Below are 18275 nucleotides of genomic sequence, written 5' to 3'. Positions count from 1 at the left end.
TGAAATACATATATTTTCACCATAATTTATTAATTTACTTACAAAAGAAGAAGAAATGTTTAGTAAAATTTATATAAATCAAAAATAATCATTTTTCTTTAAAAGAAAAAAAAAAAGACTCAAGGAATAATGATTATTTGATGAGTTTTATTTGTCTTGAAAAAAAATCAGTAGAACTCAAAATTAATCATTATATTGTAAGTAAATCAATAAATATTAAATAATTTATTATAATAAACTGATAATAATTACAATCCCTGGATATGAAAACATTTTAAATTAAAGATACTTAGAGTTTAACATTTTTACACTCTGTCTATTTGTAGGCAGTGCAAATGTTGTGGGTTAATCTCATTATGGACACACTGGCATCACTTGCTTTAGCCACAGAAGTACCAACACCAGATCTGTTGCTGCGGAAACCATATGGTCGTACAAAACCACTTATATCGCGCACAATGATGAAAAATATATTGGGTCAGGCCTTATACCAGCTGGTGATCATATTTGGATTACTTTTTGTCGGTAAGTAAAAACAAAATTGTACACTATTTAAATATATATTTATATATTTATTTGTGTATGAAATAGGTGACTTAATACTCGATATCGAGTCTGGACGGGGACAAGAGCTGAACGCTGGACCAACCCAACATTTTACAATTATATTTAACACATTCGTCATGATGACACTATTTAATGAGATAAATGCAAGAAAAATCCATGGACAACGTAATGTTGTTGAAGGTCTTTTCACAAATCCCATCTTTTACACCATCTGGATATTTACAATGATTTCACAGGTGAGTTCTTATTTTACATTAGTTGATTATATATTTTTGAAAATCTTACATGTGTTATGTATAATAATTATGTAATAATAATTATTATTTTTATAGGTGGTTATCATTCAATATGGTAAAATGGCTTTCTCAACAAAAGCTCTGTCTCTTGATCAATGGCTATGGTGCATATTCTTTGGAATCGGTACACTAGTCTGGGGACAATTAATCACTTCAGTGCCTACAAGAAAATTGCCTAAAATCTTATCGTGAGTAAATATGTTATGAAAATGCTTAACGTTAAACGGAAATCGGTTAAGACAGCCATAATAATGAACAGGGTGCATGATATATTCTAATTACACATTAAAATGTAATTATAAAAGTATTCAATAACGCTTGATTCCTCACACACACACACACACACACACACACACACACACACACACAACATACACACAGATTACCAAATAAGATATTATTAAAATGGCCTATTCTTATGCTTTATATTTTTGCATTTTTAATTAAGTAGGTTTGTCTATCACAGTACTTTTTGTGTATTTAAAGCATTAAAGTTATCTATATTAACGCATGTTATATTATTGTATAAGCATGCATTTTGTTCTATATTTAATTGTATTTTTGTTAAACTATATTAATATTTGTTTAATAACATGATCACAAATTGAAAGGAAACGAACTTTTTGAACAATTAACATTGACTAAACGGCTAGTTTTTTAGACTAAAAATTGCCATTATACATCTAATTTAATAAGGTTTATCTAGTTGTAAATTTATATATATTATTTTAATCAATAAATGAATTTTACTGTGTTGCATATTAAAGTCTATAGACTACTTTCCACAAATTAAAACAAAATTTTGAGCGCTTGAATTTAATTTTTATGCCATGTAAGTAATGCAAATGATGAAAATGTTTGTAAATATATACATTAGATACTTATTTATTTGTTTAATACTTACACAATAACTTTAAGCATAGTTGTTCTTTTCGGGAACTTTCGATTGGGTGAATCTCCAAGAGGAGGAAGAATATAATAAAGTAAATTGTATTTTTAAAATAACATATTCATATAATAATATAACTATGTAAATTACTTTTAATTAATTTACCAAATATACTAAAAGTTTTTTTTTCATGAGTTTTTAAATTGTTTATTTTTTATTTTTTTTTTTTTAATTTTTGGTTATAAATTTTGTTTTTTTTTTTTTTATAATAACACATTAATGAATTGTCTCTATTTCTTGTATTCTTTGAAATCTAGAATTTTATAAAAGTGAACAGGCTGCCTAACTTGACTATGAATATGTTCTAGCTTAACATTAGTTATAATTACTTATATAGATAAATTTTATTTGAATATAAGTAATATTAAAACATACAAAAAATTAACCTAAAATAATGTAAAAGACTTTATTCCTTTTTAATGCAATCATCTTAACTACAATTCATTGCCTAACATATTTTAACGCTGTCACAAATTCATATTTTTAAGACATTCACAAACTATTTTAAGTAGGTATAACTTGGTTTTTGGTATATTTGCTTAATATACTTACATGCCGGTCCGGAATGTAAATATTTTTGATTACCTATTAATTATCCAGAAATTTGTGAAAAATGTATTGATGGGGAAATACTTATGTCGTTTTTTTAGATGGGGACGCGGCCATCCTGAGGAATACACGGATGCCATGAATTTAGGTGAGGAGCGTTTCGATTCCATAGATTCTGACAAGAAACCAAGAGCTGGACAAATTTTATGGATTCGTGGCTTAACTCGCCTTCAAACTCAAGTAAGTGTTTGTTCCCCATTCTCTTTCTTATCTATAGAGTACCTATATACATATATATTACATTTAATGAATAAATAGTTGGACTTGTGTTAATATTATCTTAAGTTGAATATTAATTTAATTGTTTCCATGCATTGATCTGCAAATTTCAATTTGAATTCTTAAAATGGAAATCGAAATTTGTATAATATATGGGTCCATATTATTCATATTCATGGATCCTGAATTAACTAAACAGGATAATTGATTTTATTAAATTTTTTAGTTTTGATGAACGTAGACATAAAATAATATTTTGAATAACTAGATTTATACAACATGAGGCAATGTTATGTTAACCATTTCATCAATTGGCTGAACGTGAACGTAATTATAACGAATGATGTATCGAAAGATACATATATAAATCTGAATAATTTTTCATTTAATTTAAAGTTTAAAATCGCTCGTTATGACGTTCATATGCAGCAATTAAATAACAAATATCATCATAATCATCATTATTATTATTGCAATTATTGTTTTGTTTATAATTACTCTTATTAAAATTATTTATCGTATTTACACAGTATTATTTATTATTTGATTCTTTATTAATATTTATTTTTCATAATTTGGTTGTAACTTTGATTTTTATGTTTTATTTGATATTTCGTATTTCGATTAATAATAATTAGCTATATGAGCTATCACATTCCATATTTCCGTGATCAATATTATAATATTTTGATACATTCACTATAAAACTCTTTTAAAAAGAGTTATTCGCTATAGAACTGTTTTAAAAAGCTGTGGCCATATGTTTTTTTCGCCCCATACCTTTTCGAAAAATTTGTAATTATCAGATATAGATATGTACATAAATGAAGTAGGCGTGGAATTTATAGCATACTTTTAGGGATTCATTTAAAACTGATACCACAGAGTTCAGTATAGTTCCTTTTGATTTCCTTGTGTCTTATCAGAAAATAATGATTATTTCCTTGACTGATTATTCAATTATTTTCTCTTACCTCTTAATCTATTTAAGATAATTTTCCAAGTCTTGTAATTGTGTCAAATGCATATTTCATTGTGTTGTAAAATTTAATGCTAGATATTCTATGTGAATATGCTTCTTCTATTCATCATATATACTTGTTCAAGTAATTGATAAAATTCCTGAAAGAATATTTTTAAAAGAATTTGATTTGTCTTTTGTAATCGGTCCCAATTACAAAATAATAAATAAAAGAAAAGAAGAGACACTTTAGGGGTCAATTTATTGAAATTTTTCTATTTTTGTTTAAAATTTTTATAACTTTCAGTAGTTTGAAGTATTTATTGCTTGTTGTTTAAAATTCAAAAACTAGATTTGAGTTTTAATAAAAAAAACCACATATCTACTGTCCCTACGTTTTCAGACTAATTTTCTTCTTCTATATCTCTGTCTTTGCCTCTGTCTCTCTGTCTCTCTCACTCTCTCTCGCTCTCTGACTCTCACTCTTTATTTTCCCGTCTGTCTCTGTTTATATATGTTGAGTCCATCAACTTAGGGTCTTACTGTTGTTCTCCGTTTCGTTGCCTCAAGTTTTCGTGGTACTAGTTTTAACAAATTGTTGTATTATCTAGTTTAATAAATTATTCAAATCTTAATTGAATGCTTGTATAATAAACCTAAGACTTAAACTTTCTGGTTAAATAATGCGTGAACATAAAATACTAGAATGCAGGTGTCACAATAACATTGGTATTTTTCAATAACTATTGCAAGATTTTTTAACATTCCGTATAACTTATTTATTCACTTTCCAAAGTTGTCACTAAATTTTAACATATAAAAATCCAATGTATCTGAAGATACTGCTACCTCAAAAATTATATAATTTAAGTGAAAACAAAAATTATGTATAATACAATTTAATTCAGAAATAGGTTCCCAAAATTCGACTCCGTATAATATTTGATTCGTCTCGAATGTTATCAAATTTAGGTTGCGAAATCGTTAATATTAACCCCTAATGGATTATCGTCGGTCAAATCACATTCACTGTCATAAAAAAAAAAAGAAAAGCAAATAAATAAATCAATAATTTAAATAAAAAGCAAACCAATCACAGCTCTACCCACACACATTCGAACATTATTCGTAAAGAAAGCGTCTTTACATTTTCTGAACTCCCACGTTTTTCCCCCAATTTCCCTCTCCATTCACATTTTCTATAAATTAAATTTAGAAAATGATGTTTTTAGCTCAACCTCTATTCACTTTTCGTTGAAAAAACATCTTCTTTTTGTCTATATTTTTTCCACGGGTATCAATTTCTAATTAATATCGCTTTTTTTTGTTTTTTTCCTGTGACACACTGCATGCAGAAATTGTTAATCATACGAAGCTTTAAACTCTTTTCGAACCAACCAACATACAAAGCTATTAAAAGATCTTCTAGCTCTATATACTCGAATATATATATATATTTTTAAGCCATCCAATCTTTTCATAAAACATTTATTTTATTAAGCTTTCCCATCTTCGGATTATCGAAGATTTACATACTCTTTAAAATCTATTAGAATGTATTTTTCACGTTTCGAAAATATTGATTAATGATTTTGTTTTTAACAATATTATTTTAATATCTATTAATATAAATATATATTTTAAAAGTATTTGCACTATTTTTTTTAAAGTTTGTTGTTCAAATTAAATTAATAGTTCCATATACTCCAAAAAATGTCAAATGTGAAATTTAAATTGCCCAAATTTTATTAGAGGTTAAATAATTACCAAATAAATTGTTTGATTTTAAGTTGCATAAATATTTATACTATAACTCATTATTATACAGACAACACTTTCTGTTATTGTTTTCCGATTGAGAATTAACTATAATCGTTATACTATGTAAATGTATTCGACAGATAGAGTTTAAAGAGTATGGTAGGTATAAAGAAATGTAGAGTTGATAACAAGCTTAGCGATAACAGATTACAAAATTGATTTCAAATACACGCAGACTATATAAATGTATATTATAAAATTTATAATACTCATTTCATATTTTTCGCCCTCCTTTTAAAAATGCTTAAAACCAATCCCGAACGATTGAATGAATGAATTATTGACGTAAAACACCACAATTGAAAATTCATATTATATCAAATCGAATATATATATATTATTATATATATACTTCGAATACTTATATATATATATTTACATGTAAATTTATTTATATATATTTCGCGCGAATCAACTATCACCTCCAGATTTCAGTACCGGTAAGAAAAGTGTATATCAACTTATTTATTGGCAACTAGAAGATGTTTTTGTTATGCCTCCAATTCACATTGCAATTACCCTTAACCCTCGTCTCCTAACCTTATTCACAAGACAGTGTTAAACGCTTTAATTTTCTTCTCTGTTTTCTCTGATGTTTTAATATTTTTTCATTTCTATTATCATTAGTTCGAGTAGTAATTACGCTTTTTATTATTTACGCAAGTGCAATATAAATTACATACATATGTGCCATCAATACATATATATTATTGATAAAAATATATATACAGACGTGTGGGAAGTATTAATTCATAAAATGTAATATATTTATTACCCGCTAAATTCTGGTCTAGTTCTTGAATAAAATCTAAAACTTCGTGTTTAAAAACTAGAACAAAGATTTTTAATTTCATTTAAGGCTCTCGAACATTTATTCTGAACAATTTGATAAATTTGGACTACATTTAAGTTCTTTTCGAAATTTCTTATAATAAAATATCTCACATACTTAATTTCCGATCCAGAAGATCGCACACGTTTGTATATATGTCAGATCGCATTAAGATTTCAGTACCAAATGGTATTTCGAACTGCAAATAAATATATTTTTTAAGCCGTTCCACATTCCATAAATCATAAGCGATTTCTCTGTGTGTATGTTGTATACATATGTATTTATGTATGTATGTGAGTTAAGCATATATGTGTGTATGGGATTAAAGCAGCACACATCAATATTTGTGAACATCTTTAAAAGCTGAGAAATGATGATGATCATCTGAAAACCATTTTTATTTTCAAAAACATAAAAAAAAATTAATTTCATAGATGTATTTCGTTTATATATTTATGAATGAGTGGAGTGTTCTTTTGTGTAATTTTGAGTTTGCTGAATTTTTCTGACTTTTGCTTCGATTTTCACTCGAGATGAAGTTCGAGTTTCAATTCCATAAGAGTACACTAACGGGCATGATTCTATGTACACATATGTATGTATGTAATTGTACGTATGTGTGTATATGTTGTTATGTTATACAGCTTAAATAAAAACAAAATCAAATTTACTCAATTTTGCGATTTTGATTACTGATTTCTCAAAAAAAATGTATGTATATATATAAAATATATATAAATATCTTTACAATTGACATTATACTTAAAATTCACAAATTTTTCATTAAAAAAAAAACCAGGGGAAAACTTCATAAGTAAAAAAATATCACTCCTTGATAGTATTTCTGATTAATTTTAGTTTAGCGTTTAGACATGAATAAATCAAAATTGTGTGTATTTGTGTGCTTAAATGAGAAAGAGAGGAAGAGCGAGAGATATGAAAAAGATATTATATATATAACAACTGATTCGTCGAACTCCCGCTTCCATAATCCACTTTAAAAAAAAATTGAAAATCTTAGCTTTGTTGTTGCGAAACTTCAAGGTCGTCCGTCTAACGGTTTGACCTGTACAATGCTCATTCAGTCAGGACACAGAGATTTATATATATAAACATAGATGGGAATTGGGTTTAAAAATCCGACTATATTATTTTGTTTTGTATTTGTTCATATGTATATTTTTTATTTGTACTTCTATTTCCATAATTTCAAATATAGTTCAAATATAATTTAATTTTGTTATTGTTTAATTTGTTGACCTTTTTTTTAATTTGTTTCACAAATCAGATTTAAAGTTAGCTTATATTCAATTAATTTACATAAGGAAATAAAGCATGATCGTAGGCTTTATTTATGGTTTTTCGCACTCTTGCATTTCATCAGATTGTATATTATTTTAACTATACTTTAATTCATGATAATTGAGATCACATAAATATTTGGATCTCCATTTCTTCAGAGTCTTTAGAATTCCAGAAGGAAAACTAATTTTTTTTACCATACAGTAAAACGTATGTGATAAATATCAATTATAATTAAAATTAGATGGATTTTTATTTTTGACATTGTAATATTGTTTATATTGTTTCGCTCTTATAATTTAATTATGTTGTGGGGGGTTTTTCATTCTTATTTGCGTTGGTGGCATATAAATACATAATTTAGAATTCAATTGAACTTTCAAAAGTAATTACCGGATATTTGTTGTTAATTTTTGTAATTTTTAAGCCGGCGGAACCAATACGAGAGACTGAAGTGTAATTGACAAATGCAATAATTAAGCATCAAGTACTTATATATATGTAATAGTAAACTAACATGGAGCTACATAGATACATACATCACACACACACAATCACACACACACTGAATTACAAAAAACAATCACAAAATTATGAAAACTATTCATTAAAATTAAAAACATAAGAACATACATATAAATATGTTTGTGTGAATACCTGAAAAATATCAGAAAAATATAGAAATCAGCCTGTAATAATATATGCATATGTATGTTGTATACAATGACAAATGTAATGAATTAAAGTACATATATATATACATATATATGTATATAAATCAAAACTAATGTGTTCTACCTATATATATATAGATTATGGTCCGTATCAGAATCAATAGAATTTCAATTAGCATAGCATTAGGAATATATATGTATATTATACATACTATATATATATATATGAATAGTTAGGATTGAACTTCGTACATACATGGAAAGCCGGTACAGACCTATTTCATTTTATTTTCTTTGTTTTTTTATTTGCTTTATTTTATGAAAAGATTCCAAACTTTTCGAGGTATCCAAATTATAATAATGAATTCCTTTTATTATTTTATGTAAAGCAAAGTTAAATTATAGTATACAATTTATGTAGTTAATTTTTTTTAAAGGTATAGTTCATAATCCTCAAAGCTTACAGTTTTGGTCATTATACATACCATGCATATGTAGAATATGTTAATGTTGATATTTTTGGGTCTTTACGGCGATTCGATTAATAGTTAAGCTGCATTGAACAAATCAAAAATTAAAGCAAAAAAAAAATTTCGTTGATTTTTTGTTAAATGTAAAACAAACAAGACAACTGTTAAAAATGTCTATTGAAATAATTTGATGATGAGCAGTAATGATGAAATAATCATACTTATTCGTATCTCTACATACATGCACATATAATATATGTGTATATATGTATGTACATATGAATGTGGACTATCGTGAAATATATGCATAAAAAAATATGTCTTTGTTAAAAATAAATAAAATAAAAGGTCAATAAAAACGTTTGCTTCAGTCATATCAAATAATCCTTTAATTTCAAATAGTTTATTTCAAAGTAATAATTTGTTTGTGTGTACACACATATATTCATATTTTATACGGCTTTTAAAATGCAATTATATTGAACGTTATTGCCCTTATATTATTTTTGTTGAATAAAAAATAAAAATATAAATAAATACAAAACAAAGAAACACACTCAGTACATACAAGCACACACACACATTCATCTAAACATACAAATATAAATTCAATGAGAAATTTTAGAAGATAGCTCCGCAAGGACTGAATAAACTGCAATTGATGATGAATACAAACCAAATGAATAAATTAATCAAATATTGGTAAAATGTGATACATAATAAATTCTGATCGGTATTAAACAAAAACAAGACATACCAACAACAACAAAATATAATAAATACAAGGCAAGATCGAAATACAACTAATTATATAGCAAGAAGTACTACAGCAACAACAGCAACAACAACAACAACAACAAAACAGCATCAACAATACAAGGTCTTCTCTCTACTACTACTACTACTCCCACTGCTACTACTATTACTACTACTACTACAACTGCTACTTCTACATATTACTACTACTACTATCTACTATGACTATAAACTAGTACTATTACTTAATTAAGTTTCTTCTACAACACAAGAACAACTAGTTATACTTCTACTACTATCTACAAAACTTCTAACGAGCATTAAAACGTATGTAAATTACAAATTTGATTTATTGTAGATACAAAAAAAAACACCCTGTAAAAGGTAGAAAATTCTGAATTACGTGCACGTGAAAGTAATATTCATACGCACCAGTTTACAGACTCTTTAATTGAATTTATCATTCAGAAAAATGCGTAACAATTGAGATATATACGAAATGAAGTCTAAACTGTTGCCTATGTATTAGTTACTTAGTATGTATGTACGTAGTGGTGCTTCCCGCCCCTTCCTCTTTTAAAATACTCTCTTTCCATCAATTGAATTTATCGGCTATACATATAGATATATTTATAACCCTGCACAATAAGATTAAAATCTGATGTCTAATTTGCGTATGTATGTATTTCATATTCAGAAAACGCTTTCTGGTAGAGACATCACCTTTAAGAATATCGAATTTAACATTAAAGACACCCCAGGCGAATAATTATTTTAACATATACACACATATACATGCATACATACTCAATATAATAATTAGGGCGCATCGATTTATATTTCACAAAACATGGCAACCCAAATTCATAATCTGCGGTCATTTCCAAGATGTTTTCAACAAGAAATCATAGTTATAAAATCAATTTAGGGACAATTGATCCTTTGATTCTATGCGATCTTGAAAGTCCTGTTCCCAAGATCGGACCAAAAACACTAACATGCTTAAAATTTCAAAGCAAATACATTTTTCAGCTTAAAAAGCGGCGACTTGGAATTAATTTTAGAACTATGGTTTCCTGGTGAAAACATTGAAGAATTGATCGTGGATTACGAATTTGGGTTTCCATATTTTAATTGTTTTTGGTCGCATACAAATCGATGCACCCTCATAATAGTATATCACAACAAGAGATTATTTATCATTTCGGCTTGATAGCAACAATATCTAGAAGTCTACAGTGACATACAATAAATATCGAACGTAATGCAATTTTTCAAAGTGCTGCAGTATCATCTTTTCTGTCTGTGTGTGTGTGTGTGTGTGTGTTTGTGTTTGTGTAAGACTGCGAATACAGTTACAAATGCACATATACTGTCGCTTTCTTCTAATTCTAAATTATCTTAGCAACAAGTCCAACTTTCGTAAAATAAATGTATTGATAAAATATAAAATTCAGATATTTTATTTAAAACAAGTTATTTTTCCTGTTTTTATTTTATTCTGTTAATATTTGATTCATAATTGGTCCGTGAAAAAGTAAAAAAGTAGTCTGCGACTTGGGAATACCCGTTATTCAATTTAAATTAATTTAATTATAACTATAAGCTGAATCTGAATATTTTATTTCATCACAATAAATAGTCGACCATGTATAATTATATTCGCCGTCCAAATTACCTATAACCTTATAGCTTTGATAGAGTCAACAACTATTCAACAATTTGAATAGTATAATTTCAATACTATCTCCCCTAGAATTTTTTCGACATCATAGCCTCAACCGATTTAAAAGAGCGGCAGTATATGTAAATACACTAAGCATTTAATTGTTTTATTTTTGAATGCCTATTGCTTGCACTATTACCTTATTTTCTTTAATATGTATTAATGTACTCTACATATTGCGATTTTTTCTGAAGTAAATACGTACTTACACCTTTTGAATTTAAGTGCATGTATTTAAAATCTTCGACTTGCAACTAAATTATTATTTATATAAAATACATGTGTGCGTGTGTGTGTGTGTGTATATATATGAATGTATGTATAAATACAATATCGAGAGCCCTAATCGCTATAATTTTCCCAACATTTTCTTAAGCAATTATATATATTAAAAAAATAAAAATTTTAGTTATTAATTAAAAAAAATGAATAAACAATATTACTCAAACCAAATGTAACTAAACTTAATTTAATGATAAAATTTGCCTTTGAAAGCTAACATTAATTAAACATTGATAATCACGCTTAGAGCTCAATGAATGTATGTTTGAAGTGAAAGTCCTGTAGTGTATGTCTATGATATATAAACATATTTTCTGTATTTTTGTGTTTATATATAGAACTATGTATATATAAAAGTAACATTCGTTTTTTTCTTCTTTTGTGTTGCTAATTTTGATTATTGCGCTTTCGCTCTGTAAACAAATTAATTTGCTGATTATCTTAATATATTTTTTGTTTCTTCTGGTGCTTAATAAGGTGTCATCAGCTATAATCAAATTAGCCCCGAAATTGTCCGTAACTTCCGTTCCAAAAGGAATAATCCTGCTGTTAACTTGCATGCATATTTATGCTGTTAATAAACAGGGGGTTTTAATAACATAAGCGTTAACGTTAACTTTACCAGAGAGGTTAAACAGGTTTTTATTGATATTATTATTATTATAACGAATTTATTTTGTAATTTTTTATAATAATAGTATGCAAACCAAGTGGCTTGATACTAAATCATTTTGTTTGTTTTATACAATTATGAAAAACGAAATACATGCATATGTCTCTACAACACATACAATGAGTCAAGTTTTTGTTTTGACCAAATACCAAAAAAAGCACATATTTAGTTTTTCTAATTTCAATTATAAATTAAAAATAATTAGATAATTGATGATGTTCAAATAGAATAAAAGACAAATATGTGATTTTAAAATTTTGTACAAAATAATTACTTAACTGTAGATGTGAAATCTGTGTATGTGTCAGCTTTGTGCCCAAATAATTAAATTTATAAGGCAAATAAAAATAATGATAATGATAATGAAATATAGAATCAAATTGCATTAAAATTGAAAATAGTAATGCTAGTAAAATGAGATTTCATAATTCTTTTCATTATTTTTACAAAAATAAATGTGGTTTCAATAATATTTATTGTAAAAATATTGAAAAATGCTAGAGAAATGTAATTGCATTTATTTTTGTTGTAAAAATAATGAAATAAAGGGCACTAAGCGGAATGTAGATACATTTGTAGGTAGTTTGTAAATATTGAATGTTAGTTATTGCTACTTATTGTACTTATGCTTATCGTTATGTTCTTGTTTTTTATTATATGTTCCCCCGTTTTTGTTCGTTTGTTGTCTAATTTCGTTTGTTTCAGTTGCGTGTGATTCGTGCGTTCCGCTCGACCCTGGAAGATATTAACGAACGCCGCTCGATACACAGTTTGCATAGCTTGCGTAGCCCTCGGACGGGGTTGCCACCTGTCGCAACTGGCAGTGCTGGTGGACACCTGATCTACAATTTAAATCTGCTGAGCCCCAATTACAGCAGCAAGAGTCAGCAGCAGCAGCAGCAAACACAGCAGCAATCACAGCAGCAGCAGCATGAATCGAATGCAACTCTGCCTGCCGATATATCTTACATTGACGAAGATCCGCAGCAGCAACGCAATCTGCAAAACGGTCGCACTACCTCTGCATCCACAACTGCATCCACACCCAGTCCACATTCCACATCCACAGCTCGCTCTGCAGTTGGCGGCGGCTTCTCAAATGTCGTTCACAATCTGCAACATCACCAAAAAAATGGACAAAACGAAACACGAATTTAAATCTCCCGCCCTTTTGTCCATTTACATACACACAGTTAGTCGCGCAATTATTTTGACAATTGAAAACAAATTAACATATTGATTTGTAATGCTTTTTTTTTGGCAATAATGAAACTCAATGGATCTCATTGTTCTCAGAAAACAATAAGCAACTATAATAAATTAAGAAAAATTAAAAGAAAATAACCCAAGTGAATTTTCTATTTTGCTAAAACTTTGTCTTGACTTAATCTATTTAGTCAAGTGACTGTTTTGACAGAAATATAATACACATACTTAATTTTCTAAAAAGAAATTAAAAAACATTTTCTATGATCTGATTCTTACTTTATTAAAATTGACTATGTGTTTTTATTTTAATTAAAAATGAAATCAAAATTATTTTTTTGTGTTTTGTTTAGCTCTTTCTTATTAAAAAAATCTTTAAAAGAAATAAAAACATTTTCTTGTTTTGTGTCTATCTTTTTCTTTTTTTATGATAGCTGATTATGGTTTTTAATACTAGTAAGAAGATTCATTGGCTTCAATTTTTTAAAAAACAAGCAATTTAAATAAATATGTAAATTCTTTTCAATGTCAAAACAATTATTAGATTAACTATGTGGGCACGTACGTATATTATTAGCGGCAATCTTCTTGAGATACATTCAGATTAAAGATGTTTATCAAATATGCATGTATTGCAAAATGCATCATAATGAGATCCATGCCTAATCCAACACATACACACAGACAGACACACGGAATGCAGAGAGTAGTCGCCGTGTTTGCCGATAATTCCGATAATTATTTACTGTAATAAGATAACTAAATTTTAACGCTTAGCAAATGTTATTTAAACGCATGATTTTTTATACTTTTAACCTTATAGTTTTTGTATTAAATTTAATTTAAATATTGTGCTACTCGTATTACTAACTATACGACAAAAACAAAAAACAAAACAAAATAATTTTGCATCTTTATTTGCCTGGTGCGTATGTTGAGCGTGTGAATGAGCGTAAATGGATCAGATAATGCTTAAAGATCCAAGATACATATATTTCTGGACACTCGCACGTACAAGCAACTTTATATATATATATATATATATATATAATAATATATATAATTATAATAATTCAACGTAGGTAGCAGAATTTTGCAATACATACATACATAGATATGAAAAATATATCTATTAATATTCAGTAATAAAATGAAATACGTACGTATGTCATAATCATTTAATCAGCATACAATTTTTCAGCAATCAGATAAGTACGGTAAACATATTTGTTTTTCTTCAATTATCTTTTTAAATTATTTCTGCAAATATCGAATTGGATTGACTTTAATAATGCGTAAAATCGAGCCCGAAAATGATCTAGATGAATGGGAAAATTTTAGAAATACTTTTTCGGGATGCAGTATTATAGAAACAGGATAAACTTATTTTTAATTTAAAAAATTAAAAAATAACTTTTATTTTTCATTTTTATTTTAAAAATTGAGAAATAACTTTTATTTTTGATTTCTATAATAAGAAAAAACCTTTTATTTTTGATTTTACTAATAAATATTATAATTAAAAGCTATTTTTCAATTTTTAGCATAAAAATCAGCATATTATTTTTATTTTATACATTTCTGAAATTAACCAACCTTAACAAACTTGAATATTTTGTTACTGTTTTATATATCTTATTTTTTGGGTAGTTTTGGTATTTCTCAATCATTTGTCGGCTTTCTATTTTTAAATATTTTTATAGTAAAAAGAAATGAAAATTGTATTTAAATGAGTAAATAGCGAGCATAATAAACACACACGTAAGTTTAAAAAAAAAAACAATGAGCTGATCATTTTCAAATTGTACAAGGTATAAGGGAAAAACATTATCATTATCTAAAATTGAGTGTACATACTCAATAAACATACATACACACTTACATAAACATGTATGTAAATAAGCGCATGCTAAGGAAAAACACTTTAGTGTTTATTATTGGTTCTTCTGGCAAATTGGCTTATTCGAACACACACACACGCATATACACATATGGAAACGATACCTAATGGGTCATATGCTTAACTTGTAAATCATTTTTGGAAATTGTCTTCCATCAAATTGTCTTATTTTCACAAGTAGTACATATGTATTTTAGTAAATACGTGCATACATATATGCATATTATTGTACATACTTCAATATATACATTAGCTGCTTTTGCCTTTTTTATTACACATCACTTTCTTTATATACATGTACTTGTATGTATGTATCAGGTTATTTATTTCAGAGAATTCATTTACTATACAGCATCAGTTTTTACAAATATTTTTCCATTGCTTTAAATACATATTTGTTGCGATGTGAACAATTAAAAAAAAATGTCTAATAACTGTCTAACTAATGTCTATTATCACTGACATTGATAATATTATTTAAAATATGTGTAACATTTTTGTTTCGTCGTTTAAAAAACAATAATTAAAACTGAATTTCATTATTTTAATTTTTTAATTTAATTAATGAAGATGAAAATCAAAATTGACGTTGATAATGTTATTTGAAATATATAAAACATTTTTGTTTCGTCATTAAATAACTATAAGTAAAACTGAATTTCATAAGCTTTATAATTTATAATTTTTTATAATTTAATTTAATTCTGTCTAATAATAATATTTTTCCAGTGCCTTATTCATATTATTTGAAATATGTAGAATGAAACTGAATTTCATTAGAATTAATGGTAAATTAATTTTTACAAAATGACTAATAATTATTAATGATGATGAAAATCTAAATTTCAATGGCGTTGATAATATTTTTTTTATTAAATAATTTTTCTTCATTAAATAATTATACTAAAAAGTGATTTTTATTAGTATTAATAATTATTTAGTTTTTACAAAATTTATATTTATGAAATTTATTTCAATGCTAATGGAATGAGCAATACATTACAAAAGTATTTAATTAAGCTCAACACAGATACATACATACAATACATTGTATATTAGTATTGTTGGCTTTTGTTTAAGAATATGCTTTTTCATCCATTCTTTTGATAACTACTCGAATTTATTTTGTTTCTAACCAATTCGGAACTTATATACATACCTAATGCTCCTTCCTCTCCTAATACCCAGTCTCTCCTTCATTCTATACATAGTTGTTTTACTATGTACCATACTGCACTGTAATTAAATACATTTTTATTAAGTAATAATAATGTTGATAGCAGTGATTCAGATACATATTTGTATTAACAAAATTAATCTCTAATTCGACCTGTAATATTTAAATTCAATTTGAAAAAAATCACTGTTTTAAATACATTATTATTAGAAATATTTATTTATATTTCCAAATAAATAAAGAACAATAGGTTTATTGCTATATACTTACATATACTACTGTGCTAAAGTAATTTACTATTATAATACTTAATTTAAAAAAAAAAAATGAAAATCCTAACATGCATACATATTTGCATAATATATGTATAATATGTATACATGTTATAACCATGCTTACAATGTTATGTATATTGATCAAATCTATGTAGCAACTTTTTAAATGCATTTCTTCACTTAACTGACTTTCCAACCTGTATTTCTCTTCCCACTTATTGTTTTCTATTTTACTTTCTCTCTTCAATTTTTAAAGGTAATAGGCGGCGAGTTGCAAGAACGCTTGATTCCGGTTCCCTATAGCAAGAGCAACACTGATCAAGCTGTAAGCCCTCTCTTTATTTTACTATAAAGCTTAATGTACACAATGCCAAGACAAGTACCATATTAAGACTTCTTGAATACCCAATTCTTCTTTGACTTGATCGCTCCGTTACATACATACTATATATATGCATTAACATACAATAGAATAAGCTTAAAACACAACATTTCTGGATGAGTTACTAAAAGTCATATTATTTAATTCATATGCTTATTAAATGTTCTTCGTAAGCATTGTACTTATATATGCATTATTTTTTATATAAATCAGAATATACTAATGATTGAGGGATTTTTATAAAGTGCAAAATCCGTTATAAATATAATCTTATATATTAGTTCTAAAAATATAATATTCATTCATTTATAGTTTATTGATCAGTATCAATGCTAAAAATATAAGTTTATTTTTTATTCATGTTTTAAAAATTTAATTGCCGTAAATTTTCAAAATTTTATGGATTTTATTAATAAGACATTGCTCATTAAAATTGTTTAAGATTTGACAAAGCCATGAGAGTATCAAGTTTTTCAACAATTTTAAGGGATTAGTACGACAAAACTCGATAGTTTTGAAATTATAAAAAAGAATTATCCAAGCTCCGAAAGTAAAAATTCAAAACAAAAAAATAGAGCAAAAGAAAAAAGTTGCACTGATAGTACCTACATATATATTTATATATATACCGATATCTAACATGCTTGATTGTGTGTGTATGTATTTTTATGTGCTGATATATGCATGTATTTAAGTGTGTTCTAATATATATTAAGGTATTTTAGTGTTGTGCGCATAGGTTATTTCGTGGTCGAGCACTCTCGACTAGAGCGTTCTTACAAGACCTGTTTAAAAACAATTTTATACCCTTTGCATAATATATTTTACAGTTTTTAACTTCCAAAATTATTTCTTTAAAATAAAATGCATGCGAACAGTTCTATCATAATTTCTGTTCTATTCTGTTCTGTTTTTATAGAAAAATTATCAGAACAACTAAAAAGTATTTCTTTACAAATAATTACAATATTATAATGCATAAGAAACTAAAAGTTTCTTAAAATATGTTCTATTATTTTGCTATACCTATGAGTTTATCCTATGAATATCAGGGCATGTGAAAGATGGATCACACTTTGACTACAAGTCAATTCAGTTTAATACCACGTTTTTCCAATAAATGAATAGCCAGAATTATGTAAATATTATAAACAAGGAAGCACCTCCGACTCTTTTATATCTCTGCTTAATCAGT

At 26.6% G+C, this 18275-nt stretch overlaps 1 protein-coding gene across 8 annotated transcripts in view; it reads left to right on the top strand.

Moving 5' to 3' along the window:
• LOC117781897 (plasma membrane calcium-transporting ATPase 1) overlaps positions 1-18275 on the top strand; it is a 30107-nt gene that overhangs the window by 10501 nt on the left and 1331 nt on the right. For 4 of the 8 annotated variants that reach the window (XM_034618890.1, XM_034619049.1, XM_034618815.1 and 1 more), the window contains 5 exons: positions 327-525; positions 592-803; positions 900-1051; positions 2463-2601; positions 12846-13567. In XM_034618890.1, the coding sequence (XP_034474781.1) occupies positions 327-525; positions 592-803; positions 900-1051; positions 2463-2601; positions 12846-13298 (1155 nt within the window). In that variant the 3' untranslated portion in view covers positions 13299-13567. Of the gene's footprint in view, positions 1-326; positions 526-591; positions 804-899; positions 1052-2462; positions 2602-5850; positions 5863-7986; positions 8062-12845; positions 13568-16954; positions 17024-18275 lie in introns of those variants that run through there. The other 4 variants (XM_034619291.1, XM_034619213.1, XM_034619129.1 and 1 more) reach the window with 3 other exon arrangements.

The sequence above is a fragment of the Drosophila innubila genome, chromosome 4 (genome assembly GCF_004354385.1).
Source record: "Drosophila innubila isolate TH190305 chromosome 4, UK_Dinn_1.0, whole genome shotgun sequence".
In the NCBI taxonomy this organism is placed as follows: domain Eukaryota; kingdom Metazoa; phylum Arthropoda; class Insecta; order Diptera; family Drosophilidae; genus Drosophila; species Drosophila innubila.
Note: the sequence above shows the minus strand (reverse complement) of the source record. Positions and strands in the feature narration are given on the sequence as shown.